Source organism: Carassius gibelio, chromosome B8 (genome assembly GCF_023724105.1).
Source record: "Carassius gibelio isolate Cgi1373 ecotype wild population from Czech Republic chromosome B8, carGib1.2-hapl.c, whole genome shotgun sequence".
NCBI classification, from domain to species: domain Eukaryota; kingdom Metazoa; phylum Chordata; class Actinopteri; order Cypriniformes; family Cyprinidae; genus Carassius; species Carassius gibelio.
The window spans coordinates 10,088,580-10,102,639 of record NC_068403.1 but is presented as its reverse complement, the minus strand read 5'-3'; the positions used below and the strand labels follow the sequence as shown (position 1 = coordinate 10,102,639).

At 35.3% G+C, this 14,060-nt stretch overlaps 1 protein-coding gene across 1 annotated transcript in view; it reads left to right on the top strand.

Annotated features, from left to right (window-relative positions):
* rps8b (ribosomal protein S8b) overlaps nt 1-13,618 on the top strand; it is a 30,276-nt gene extending 16,658 nt beyond the window's left edge. The window contains exons 4-6 of the mRNA XM_052562428.1: nt 1,366-1,541; nt 7,363-7,492; nt 7,892-13,618. Of these exons, the coding sequence (XP_052418388.1) occupies nt 1,366-1,541; nt 7,363-7,492; nt 7,892-8,001 (416 nt within the window). The 3' untranslated portion in view covers nt 8,002-13,618. The remainder of the gene's footprint in view (nt 1-1,365; nt 1,542-7,362; nt 7,493-7,891) is intronic.
* The last annotated feature ends 442 nt before the right edge of the window (nt 13,619-14,060 follow it).

Genomic DNA, 14,060 nt, shown 5'->3' with positions numbered 1-14,060 from the left:
AGTCATTGACAGATTTTTTTGAATTCATTCCTATTTTGCCCAGTCCTTGAAGCAAATTTCCCACATTATTTCTTTTATGATTTTTTTTGTTCATTCATTTAATTTAGATGTTTTTTTTTATCTTGTTTTCCCCTTTTTATTTATTTCATTTATAAATTCATGTAAACAAAAAACGAGTACAATAAAGTGTACAATAAAGTACAATCAAAATATTATTATATTACTCGCGTTGCAGTGTGTTAAATCTAGATAAAATGCTTTTGGGAAACAGACCGTAATATTAAGATCAATCGTACGATCGTTTTTACGATCAACTTAAGCTTACGATGCTTTTGGGAAATGCAGCCCTGGTCAGTTTAGTCCTCAAACTTACAAACCTACAAACCAAAAATTCATCTTATAAATGAGATCAATGTAATAAAAATGTAGTAACTTGCTTTTGGAGCTAAAATAAGAGGAGATAAGGAAGGAAGGAAGGAAGGAAGGGAGTTTTAATTATGAGCAGTGTGTGCACTCACATTCAGAGCCCTGGCAAAGTTCCCCCTGTCCAGTCTCAGCGTGCGGTATTTCTTATTGCCTCTCCTCACACGCACTGTGTGAATACTGCCTTTCTTAAAGGAAAATTCGGGTCCGATGTCACAGCAAGGGACAAGAAGTAGACATGGGAGTGTATAGCACACACTATTAACGGTTCATTCCCCCTGCTTGTGCGCACCTTATAAGCCTGCTATATTCATAAATGCAGTTTTTTGAGCCTGCAAGGTGGGAATGTCCAGTGGAAACGAAATGAACTGCGACACAATAAGATGTTCTGAAAGTGCTGTGATTGTTTGTGTGATCACTCTGCTTACAGAAGGTTGTGACAGACCCAAATCATCACTATTGCATTGTTGCATTTTCCCAGTTGCCAAATATCGTAATGTAGTGATTACTTTAATTTATATATTAAATTATAAATTATTATTATATAATCTATAGCGTCTTATTAACTCACTGTCATCCATTGTCTACAACACATTTCTTCTGCCTCTTCGTCTTTCTGCCATTTTCTCCTCAGCTAAAGAAACTCTTAAGCCTCTAAAAAGTCCTTGTCTGTGCTCCTAACAAGTTTGACCTTAAGACCTCTTTTAAGGGTTAAGATGCTTTCTGAATTACTTTTTTCTTTACTAGGATTTTTTCTGTAATTTTAAGAGTAAACGCCCAGCTTTCTAAGAATTTTCTTAGAATTTTGTCACTAAGAGCTACTTTTTGCATTAAGATTCTTTATGAATACGGGCCCTGGAGTTTAACTTTATAAGATGAATTTGGTTTGTAAGTTTGAGGACTAAACTGACCAGCTCTATTGAATTACACTTTAACTAACAGGTTGCACTCGCAAAACCAGGATCATTGACATTGTGTACAATGCCTCTAACAATGAGCTTGTGAGGACCAAGACCCTGGTGAAGAACTGCATTGTTCTGGTAGACAGTACACCGTTCAGGCAGTGGTATGAAGCCCACTACGCCATTCCACTGGGCCGCAAGAAAGGGGCAAAGCTGGTAGGCTTTCATTTCACAGCTCACTCTATAAAAAGATGAAGATGTGTATTATTAGAAATGAAATTCAGGCATCTGAACCGCAGTGTTTATGCTCCCTTTCATGCATATTGCACATAGCAAGAGCTTTTCCAAAACCACAAGCTCCAATATGTCATCTTTATATGGTTGTTACAATGCAAATTTTCAGAGGAGCTTTTTTTTTTGCCAGAATATATTTATTAATTTTTTTTGCAAACACAAACACAAGACAAACAACCACAATGCCTTTCAGAAAGCCATCTCTTTACAAAGCAACGGTCTGCAAATATTTATCACTTATCTTTAAAATAAAAATATAAAATAAAATACATGAATTGTACAAATCAGGTGGTACAAATTATTATCTTGAAGTGAACTGCAGTGTCCACACATCTCAGTCATTGTCATCTGTTAAATCCAAATCTTTGGCATAATCAATAAAAGTATTCCAGATATTCTCAAAAAGTCCCTGTTTGCCTTTTAGCACATATGTAATCCTCTCTAGCGGCAGAGCAGACAGCATCTGCTGTAACCATAAAGTGCCTCTTGGTCTACATGTTTTTTTCCAAAATAAAGCTATCTTTTGCCGTTGAGCAGACTAAGGTCTATAAATGTACGTTCATTTTTAGTATAATTATGCTTCTCTGGATATAAGCCCAATATAAACAATTTTGGATCTAGTATTATTTGTTTGGAAATAATATTTTGAATAATCTCTCTTACTTCTTCCCAAAAGAGTGTGATTTTTGTACAATGCCACATACAGTGAACCAGTGTTCCTCTACATTGTTTACACTTTGAACACACATCAGGAATATTTCCATTATATCGACAGAGTTCCACTGGAGTCACATATGTCCACATTAACCATTTAAATTGAATAACTTTAAGACGAGTATTTATTGATGTTGTGTGGGCTAAAGTACATGCATTCTGCCAGTCTTCCTCTGAAAGCTGTAATGACAAATCATCCTTCCAAGCTTTAAATCTATCATGAGAACTTTCCGAAACGTAAGACATAATCAGATTATAAAACTGAGAAATAATGCCTTTCTTTTGACTATCTTTTAACAACATTTCTTCCAAGTCTGAAGTGGTGGGTTTCTTTAATATATTGTTTTGACCTGTTCTTATAAAACTCCTGAGTTGGAGATATTTAAAGAAATGTTTTTTTATCTAAGTGAAATTTATCTTGTAATTCTTGAAAGGTCATAAGTATATCAGATTTTGGTAAATACACATCTCGAACCATTCTCAGTCCCTTGGTTTCCCATAACTTAAATGTTGCGTCTGCCCTGCCTGGTGGAAAAAATTGGTTGCCCCATAATGGACTAAATTGAGACAGACAATGTGGATCTTTCATAAGTGTCTTCACATCACTCCATACTTTTATCATGTTTTTAAGAATTGGGTTTTCAATTTCTCTTAATAGTTTCTTTATTGTATTTGAGTATATATATGAGGGAAGAGGTAAGTTCAATCCTTGTGATTCCATTTCTATCCAATGCGGTGAATGATTAGTATAATAAAACATAATAGACCTTAGTTGCGCAGCCCAATAGTACAACTTAAAATTAGGACATTTCAAACTTCCACGTTTATAAGGCAAGTACATTAAAGACAAACAAAGTCTTTCCCTTTTATTATTCCAGAGAAAGCGTATAAACATTTTCTTCATTTGTGAGAAAAAACCAAATGGGGATGGCAGGGGAATATTCTGAAACAGATATAGTAGCTTTGGAAGAATGTTCATTTTTAAAATGTTAATTCTCCCAATTATAGATATTGGCAGCGGCATCCATCTATCAACTGAATTTTGTATTCCTGTTACTAAAAGATTGTAATTTACCTCAACTATTTTTTCTAAACTTGGTAAAATCTGTATCCCCAAGTACTCAAATTGTGTCACAACATTAAACTGTATAACATCTGGGATTGGGTTTGCTCTTTCATGTTTATTTAACAATAAAATAGAAGACTTGGTTTTATTGAGCTTGTAACCTGAAATTTCACTAAATGACTGGATGACTTCCAGAATGATCCGTATTGATGTGTTCAGATTTGAAATAAATAAGATCACATCGTCTGCAAACAAAGAAATCCTATGTTCAGTTGGTCCTACTGTAATTCCACTAAGTTGAGGATGGGAACGTATTGCAATTGCCAATGGTTCTATTGCTAACGTGAATAATAAAGGCGAGAGCGGGCAACCTTGTCGGCACCCGCGTTTTATTGCTATCGGTTGAGAAATATTTCTATTAGTGATGATTTCATCAAAATTGTTACCACATCCAAATTTTTCTAATACCCGGAAAAGATATGGCCATTCAACCCTATCAAAGGTCTTTTCGGCATCTAATGATAAAAAAGCTGTATCCTGCATCCTCTTTATAATGAATAATATTTAATAATCTCCGTACATTGTGGAAGCCTTGCCTTCCCGTGACGAATCCATTTTGATCTAGATTTATTAAATAAGGGAGAGTTTTTTGTAATCGTTTTGCTAATAATTTAGAAATGATTTTTAAATCTGAATTCAAAAGACTAACGGGTCTTAGATTTTCACATTTATCTAAAGGTTTTCCTGGCTTAGGCAGGAGAGTAATCAAGGCTGTATTTAATGAAGGAGGAAGAACATTCGATTGAAAAATTTCTTCAAACATGTCCAATATAGGTACCAGAAGTTTATTCTTAAATTTCTTATACAGATCTATAGGAATGCCATCAGGCCCTGCTCTTTTCCCAGATTTCATGCTATCAATGGCTTGTCCAATTTCTTCTATTGTAAATTTTGAATTTAAATTAACTCTATCATCCTCCGAAATAATGGGTATATCTTTTTTTATTTAGAAAGATGCTTATATTGTCAAGTTTAATTGATGCTTGTGCTTTATATAATTCTTCATAATAGCCCTTAAACGCATTATTAATTGCTATTGGATCCAACAGTGTCTGCCCATTTGATATTATTGAAGTGATTGGCGATTTAGTTTCAAGCTGTTTTATTTGCCATGCCAACAATTTGCCAGCCTTATCACCTTGCTCGTAAAATGTTTGTTTCAAGCGTAGAAGACTTGAGGCAGCTCTAAAAGCAGACTGCTTATCATATTCAGCGCTCAGTAATAATAATTCTTTCTTCAATTGTGAATTACTAATATTTTCAGAATTATTTACTTTCGTTTGAAGGGCTCTTATTCGATTTTCCAATTGTAATCTAGTTTCCTGTGTCTTTTTTGATTTAGAACCTGTATAACTAATGATATGCCCTCTCAGGAAAGCCTGAAAGCTTCCCACCTAACGCATGCAGTAGTTTGTGTAGTGTTAATTTGAAAGTACTCATCTATCTGTTTTTCTAAATATTTCACCAAGTCTTCATCTTGTAGCCATTTATGTTGGAAATGCCATCTTGGTGGATCTCTTAATAATTTATCATCTCTGTAGACCAAACAGCATGGTGCATGATCCGAGATCACAATATTATCATAAGAGCAGTCAGAAATTTTAGATTGCAATTCTGAAGAGACAAGAAAAAAATCGATTCTAGAGTATGTATTAAAAGTACCCGAATGACAGGAATAAGCTCTAATATTCGGTTTTCTCTCTCTCCATATATCTAATAAATTTAAATCTATCATAAATCTATGGATTGTAGCCCTACAGTTGTTATGTGAATTGTCAACCCCAGTTGATCTGTCTATTTCTGGGTTTAATGTACAATTAAAGTCCCTGGCTATCATATGGAGTCCTGGAAGCGTTGAAAGAGTAAGAAATAGGTCATTATAAAAATTGCTATCATCCACATTAGGACCATAAACATTTGTTATATTTAGCATTTCTGATAACAAAGATCCTTGAAGTATTAGAAATCTTCCCCTTTTATCTTTAATAATATTTTTTATATTAAATGGAACCGACTCATGAATTAGTGTCATAACTCCTCTAGCCTATTAGCTCTAGCTTGTAAACGATGCCACATACACAGTGCCCTTCCATCTCCTTCTCACCCTTATACTATCATCAATGAGATGTGTTTCTTGCAACAGTACAATTTTAGCATTCATTTCTTTCAGTTTATTCATAACCTGTTTTATCTTTTGAAGACGTTGCAGACCTCTGCAGTTCCATGAAATAAAATTAAGATTCACTTCTTGAGACAAAACTTATAAAAAATAAATAGAATTTTACCAGGTTGCTTTGCAATGTAAAACTATCCTTGCTTATAGGCATAACAAACTGGGATGTTAGAACAAACATCCAACACTCTGAACTAGCATAACCCCCCTCTCCCCTCCCCCACTCAAGAGGGTACCCCCCTCCCTGCTGTTGGTCTCCCGTTATTGCTTAGACCGGTCCACACCAGTGAGGATCAGTCAAACCACTCTCTTGTTCCAATCTACTCCAATTACTACTGCTGCTGCTACACTCTAAAAAATATTAACTTATAACTCCTGCTCACTTCGATTAACACTCGACTTGTTGTATGATAACAACACCTTAATTTGTCTCATAATAATGTGACATCTTATGATCACTGTTGAATAGAAGTACACAGTCATGCTGTATAATACACTTTTGTAAATACTTTAGTACAGAATAATTACGTGTCAGTTATTAAGTGAAATAAAATAGTAAAATAAATAAAAAATGGGCTTGTAATGGTTATTTGTGTCGTACTTACAACAAATCACATATCACATTAATTGGCTCTATCATCTTGTGTTCCTGTCTCTTCTTCATGTAAGTGTTCCTGTATTTTCCTGAGAAAAATGTGTGCCTCAGCAGGGGTTTTAAAAGAATGAGTTTTGCCCTCGTGAGTAACGAGCAGGGTCGCAGGATGAGACACTCCATGGCGAATACCCAGTTTACGTAGTTCCGCGTGAACTGGGTCAAACTTCTTCCTCAGCTGGGCAATTCCCCAAGCCAAATCCGGGTAGAAACGGACGTGTTGGTCTTTGCAATAAGCCTCCTTTTTTTCCCGTGCAGCGGTATAAACTGCCTGTTTGTCCTTATAGTTGTGAAACCTCATTATCACGGTCCTCGGGCGTGATGCGTTGTCGTTCTTTGGTCCAATTCTGTGCGCTCTTTCCAAAGAAATAGAGGACTGTAGCCCTTCATTCTCCAACGCCTCGGGGATCCATTTCTCTAAAAAGGCACTAATATCCCTACCTTCAGCACCTTCTGGCAAATTCACAAGCCTTAGATTGTTTAAACGAGATCTGGCTTCTAAATCCATAAGTTTATCTTCCATGGTTTTGTTCTTAGCTTGTAGCGTATTGACCCATCCCCTTCTGTGACTTTACCGAGCTAGGCATCCCACCTCAAAAACTTCTTCTATTTGAGACTATAAGTGAGCAGGAGAGCTTTTTTGCTAATTTAGCAGCAGAGCAGCAAAAAACACATCTTCCTACATAACCGGACCCCCAGAGGAGCTTTTTAATGCAATGCTGAAACATTGGAAAAAGTAGAGCAAAGTTGAACTTCATGCAATGAAAATAATGCAGACACCTAGTATCATAACACCTGTGACAATTTGATAAATAAATGGCAATATAAATACACCTTTAGACTTCAGATTTTTAACTTTAGAGGTATGGGTTAGTCCGGCATCTTAACTAGGAATAAACTAATATTGTTTTCTCATTAAGCTCAAATATTCAATTCAGATATACAATTAAAGAATGGGACCTTGTTCAAACAATCCATACCACATAAAACACCAAAATCTAAACCTTCTTGGTGCTTTTAAGTGCATTATTTTGAGAAGTTGCCTTTGTGAATTTACATATATATCTTCATCGCTCAGACTCCAGAAGAGGAGGAGATCTTGAACAAGAAACGGTCAAAGAAGGTTCAGAAGAAGATTGATGGACGCAGGAAGAAGAGCAAGATTAGCAGTTGGCTGGAGGAGCAGTTCCTGCAGGGCAAGTTTCTTGGTGAGTTTTCCACAGTTTGAACCATTCACAACCACCTCCATTTTCTTAAACTGATCATTAAGAAGATCATGTTTTTTCAACAACATTAGCTATAGGTTACTCATTTCCATTAATCCATTCAATCCACTGTTCAAAGCAAATACAAATTACAGTATGTTTCCTAATCCTTGCTGACTGATTTAGTATATCACAGGATGTTCTCATTTTTATTCATTATTCATAATTCGTGGAACAAGAGACAAGCCAAATTGTGGTCGCACACACTCATTTTCAGTTTTTTTTTCTGCGTTGTTCAAAACCAGTCAGACTAGTCTCAGTCAAAGACAAACCTTTGTTTAATTAGTCAAAGAGTCCCACTTCTTCTGTTTAAGTTTGCTTTTTACTGTTCTTCTGTCTTAGCCTGTATTGCGTCCAGGCCTGGTCAGTGTGGCAGAGCAGACGGATACATCTTGGAAGGGAAAGAGCTGGAGTTCTACCTCCGAAAGATCAGAGCCAAGAAAGGCAAATAGACAACTGAATGCAGCGTTTTATACTCAAGTACCTATTACAGTCCTGGCAAACTTTCATTGTGGCTGGTAAGGGGGGCGATCCCTCTACATTCATCAGGAACTGCAAATTATTAACATAAAGTATAGTTGTAATCTCCAATGGATAACATGTATGTGATTACAAAGTTACCCACAAGGAACTATTTTCCAGCTTCTAACTTATAATATTTCTAATTTGGCAGGCCCAGTAATACCATAGAAAATTTGGAAGTCCTAAGCCCCCTTTCCGACATGATTTCATTAAAGTAGACAACTTAATTCGGGGAGTCTTATTGTTCCATATAAACTTTTTTAAAAAAAACATAAATAAACTTAGGGAGTATACTCATTTTAATAACACTGATTTTCCCGATAAGAGATAGTAGGAGAACAGACCAAGTCTGAAGTTTTTTTTTACAATTCTCCAGTAAAGAGTTATAGTTGTTCTTAAATAATTTATCCAAAACGAGTGTCACTTGTATTCCCAAATATTTAAAACCATATGCGGACCAAGAGATACGACATTCTTTTCTAACATTTTCTTCATTTGAAATATTAACAGGGCAAGCAATTGATTTTTGTAAGTTAGCCTTATACCCTGAAATCCTAGAAAATCTTTGAATATCTGCCAAAACATGGGGCAAAGTTAACATAGTTTCAGTGACAAAAAGTAAAGTATCATCCGCATATAGTGAAATTTTGTGATATTGTGTACCTGTAGTCACTCCCTTTATCATAGGATTATTTCGAATCAACTCAGCAAACGGTTCTAAAGCAATAACAAATAATAATGGAGAGAGAGGGCAACCTTGTCTGGTACCTCTTCCTAAATACATTAAGGGAGATTTCACATTATTATTGCAAACAGTTGCATTTGGAGTAGCATATATTGTTTGAATCCATTGAATAAAATTATGACCTAATTTGAATTTATCTAGTACTAAAAACAAAAAATCCCATTCTAAGCGATCAAACGCCTTCTCGTCATCGAGGGATATTAATAGTGAAAGTGTTTTTTACTGATTCAAATAGTGAATATTATTAAATAGCCGTCTAGTATTGTCAGATGAATGACAGCCTTTAATAAACCCAGTTTGGTCTAACTATTAAATTAGGGAGATTTTTTTCTAATCTCTTTGCTAACAGTTTTGTGATAATTTTATAATCACTGTTAAGTAGACTTATATGATGCACAACTCTGAGGATCTTTCCCTTCTTTCAAAATAACAGAGATTCTAGTTGGGTCAGTTAGAATATTTTGAAGCATCGAAAATACATTTTGGTCCAAAAATAGCAAAAACTACGACTTTATTCAGCATTGTCTTCTCTTCTGTGTCTGTTGTGAGAGAGTTCGAAACAAAGCAGTTTGTGATATCCGGTTCGCGAACGAATAATTCGATGTAACCAGATCTTTTTGAAACAGTTCACCAAATCGAACTGAATCGTTTTAAACGGTTCGCGTCTCCAATATGCATTAATCTGCAAATGACTTAAGCTCTTAACTTTTTTAATGTGGCTGATGCTCCCTCTGAGTTAGAACAAACCAATATCCCGGAGTAAATCATTTACTCAAACAGTACATTGACTGAACATCTGTGAAGAGAGAACTGAAGATGAACACCGAGCCGAGACAGATAATGACTCGTTACGTCATATGACGCGTTCTCTGAGAAACCCGGTTTCTTGGAGCGTACTGTAGCTTAGAATAGGTACACTTTTTTCTTAATTTCTGCCCGTGGATGTTGTAAAACATATGTATTCTTATGTATGTCTTTTTAAATTAAAATCTTCATACAAAAATCCGTATAAATTTAGTTATACAATTAAATTGAAAGATGTCCTTTAAACTGTGTTCCCAAGATAAATGGAGGTACTGGTTTGGAACGACATGAGGGTGAGTTATTAATGACATAATTATGATTTTTGGGTGAACTATCCCTTTTAAGTACTATCTAAAAGCAAGTAAGCTGGTTAAACTAATATCAAATAAAAAAATAAAATAAAAAAAACTATGAATTTAAGCTTTAAAATAGCTCTTAAGTTATTTGCATTTTTAAAACATACAGATTTAAAGTACACCTAGCAAACATAAGCACATAAATTTAAAATAAGTTAAATGAAGAAAATACATCTTTGAGACGAAAACACACAAGCTTATCTTATACGGTTACATTTGTTTTACCTTTTTTTATTAATACACTTATAACTTAAATAACCTTATTCAAAACTCAAAGGCACCCACACAACTGTACAAAATTAACATATTATAAACAAATAAAGAAAACTCTATATCCTTAACAATAATTAAATCCTTTTACTTAATATATATAAAACAGTGCTTACCCAAGTCATGATACTGTCGGGAAAAAAAGCCACCGAATTTAAAGACTTCTCGAAGACGAAGCAGGAGAGGTTGAACTGGCCATTTTGGAGCCACCTAAGCAGCTGTACAGAAGCACATATTGTGAACAAATACCATTCAGATCTTATTGTTAATTATTCTCATAGCCTGCACATTACCTGCCAGAGCGATTGCACTGTCGAGAAAAAAAAAACCTCGCACTCGTCTGACCCTTCTCAGGCAACTCGAAGGCGAAGCAGGAAAACTGAAATAACTAACTTGCTGCAACCTACACCGTTGTAAAGATGTGCATATTGTGAACAAATTTCATTCAAATCATGGCTTGAATTGATACACAAAGAACCACCGCTTTCCGGAGTGATAACAATGAAGGACCAACGTTAACTGGGCGCCACCTGAGGCAACTCTAAAACGGCGTACAAAAGCACATATTTTGAACAAACACATTTCAACTCTTATGGAAAATATTATATAGAGAACAGCACCTAGCGGAGAGATTAACTTACACTGTCAGGCAGAAAAAATAGGCGATGTCTGACCTGAGGCAATAATAAGACCAGGCGGAAAAATTGAATTGACTAACTTGCCGCCACCTATGTTCTACAAAAGCGCATGTTGTGAACATACTTCATTTAAATCATATCATGAATTGGTACACATAGAACTTCACTTACCAGAGCGATCACAATGAGGGAATAAACAGGAAACCTTCCGCTTAAGGAAACTCGAAAATGAAACAGGAGAAATTAAAATGGCATTGCAAAACGATCGAACTGCGCATGCTCATCAGCCTTTGTGGGCAATACTAATAACCAACTTAAAGTTGTTAATTGTTCTAACTTGAAATATTAATTTGGTGTAACAAATTGATCTAAATTTTTATTTAACTTACATTTCTGTGTTATCTCAACTTTTTTAATGTTAAATTGTTGAATTAACTTTAAAAACTGAGTTTGTAATACAAACTGTAAGTTGGATTTTTTACAGTGCAGGGTCCTCCACGTAAATTACCCCCTGTTCCCATTGAGTTGTAAAATCACCCAGGCTTGGGACCTGTCTCCATTTCGGTGGAGGTTTGTCTTGGTCTGATGTATTTAAAGGACTGCAGCAAAAGGATCAGGGCTTTCTGTAGCCAGATTGAGCCCATAGCATGAAGTGTGTTCACACACTTCATACTGTGTATTTTTCTAAAAGTCAGGTATGCATGAATTTGATAGCCTATGATTTGGCTATGTAATTGGCATAACTTACCTGACTAGACTTCGGTATTCGGTATTCGGACTTCCGGTATTCGTTAATGTGATATATTACGGTAATGAATATGCACGATATTGTTATTGTGGGCACTTATAAATACCGCAAATAATTATATTTTACAAATTATTCAGAATTTGAAATGCATTTTAAGAAAACTATTCCAATCAACTGGTCAAAATGCACAACACCACTGCATGCAGCTTGAAAGACGCGTGTGCGCTCTGATGTAAACAAGAACGCATGAGAAGCACATGGAGGAACACATGAGAGACACGCTGAATGAAAGCACATTCACTCTCTGACAGTAGATGGCGCTAAACTGCAGAGAATGCAGTCCTTACCCTGGAAACCCCATATATAAACCAGCTGCACTACTTTCTAAAACATATTTAAATAATTTTAAATATGCATTCAGATTTGTGTATTTGCTATGATATTCATCTTACCTATTGGTCTTTATAGTTCTTTTGCACTTTAATCTGTGCAAAACATTTAACTTTATATATATTTCTGAATTGCTTTATTTTATTAAAATGTTCAGTTATTTTTTGTTAGAAAAAGTTATTTAACCTATTATACTTATATTTACTATATACTATACTATATTCTGAGCACTTTTTAAAACTAAATTGCAATACGTGTGAAAACGTACGGCACACGTAGAAGAGCGGTCGTCGTGGGGCACCCTGAGCGACATAGATTCCTAATGAACGAGTAAAATAAAGTAAAGAGTTAAATTAGAATAATCAAATGGCAGAAGAATAACAATAGTAATTAGAGACCGACAAACAACCAATTTGCCTTTCAACCTAAATTAGAGGTCATACTAAAATGGAGTCAGATTAGATAATAAAAAGGCAGTCAGATTAGATAATAAAATGGAGTTTAACCTAAATTGAATAACTCTACACGGTGAAAGACAGAGCACGCAGGAAACCTTCATCCAGCACCAGATACCTTTCCTTGGGCCAAGTGCCTGGACCTTACACCCTCGTGCTGCCAATATGACTGATTATTGTCAGTGCTTCATAATTCGCACACTATGATTTTAACACACCCATTATCAATTTTATTTGTTGTAGCTGTGTTGCTTACATCAAACCAATGTTTTTACAGTTCCATGATTTTTAATTGTAATAGTAGCAAACTCATTAACAGTGGTCAGGTGTTAATTTGAACTTTAACCTTCAAAGTCTGGCAGGACTAAGTTGAATGCTTAATGGTGGCTTAATGCTTAAAGTTGCTTAATAAACCAGTAGACAATGCACTTACAGAACAGAATGTTATTTTAACAAAATAAATAGTTATACACAGCAGCAAGCCACCTGTACATAAAAAAACAACAACATAAAACATTTAGTATATCTTCAGGATTCATGATCATAAACATCTCATGTTTGGTGTCATTTTAAAGGTCTGTCTATCAATCAATCAATCAATCAATCAATCAATCAATCAAAACAAAACAAAACCCTGGAGTCATGAGAACCTAACACACCAAAAGGTCTTTATGTTTTTACAACTGATTTGAACATTTATTTCCAGTCTGTGAGAGTCTCTGGAGCTCTGCACCAGAACTCTCGCTGCTGTGTGTCTCACTGCTGTAAGGTATGATTCATAAATGTAACTGTGTTAAAACACATTGTATCCATATAGCACTATATAGTTGTTTGCTACTACATGTGCACATAAGCTAGTTTATTCTCTAAACCACCTGAGTGCTTTGCTATGCATTTTAGACCATGTGTCTTATATTAGGATAACTGTTACATGTGTGACTGTTAAATTTGTTTGTCTCCTGTGTGGAACTCTTGGCTGTTTTCCCATATGGCTACAGTGTCTATGTACAGGAGCGGATTGCCACCAGCTACAATGTAATTCACAATTGCATTATTTTTTATAAATGAGCTTATAATTGTAAATACTACTAATAAAATATTATATGTTATATTTCTACAACTAATAAAATGTTATATGTGATGTATTCTGAACTATCCTGAAATCATTATGAATAGTAAACTGTGAAGAGGCTTTTGTTACCAGATTTACGGCCAGGATAGGTCAAACTGAAGGCTCGAGAATGATAGGAGCAGTACGCACCTCATCGGAGACCTTCTGATTTCTGTCTATTGCTGCTGTTAGCAAGTTGTATAGGAAAGGACTAAGTGAACTACACTTTTTGTCATAAGAGTAGTAGGCGGCAGGCAAAACAGATATTACTCCACCTACACCCTCTGACTAACATCAGACTGGCGAGTTTGTGATCGTGAGATCCACGTGAAGCTAGTGTGAGACTAAAAAGAGACATTATGTCCCCAGTGAATGGATAATTGAGAGTATAGTGAGTCCAGGATAATCAAAAATCTAAATTAATAAACAATCGATATTTGTGATCAGTTTTTAATTAAAAACATTGCATAAA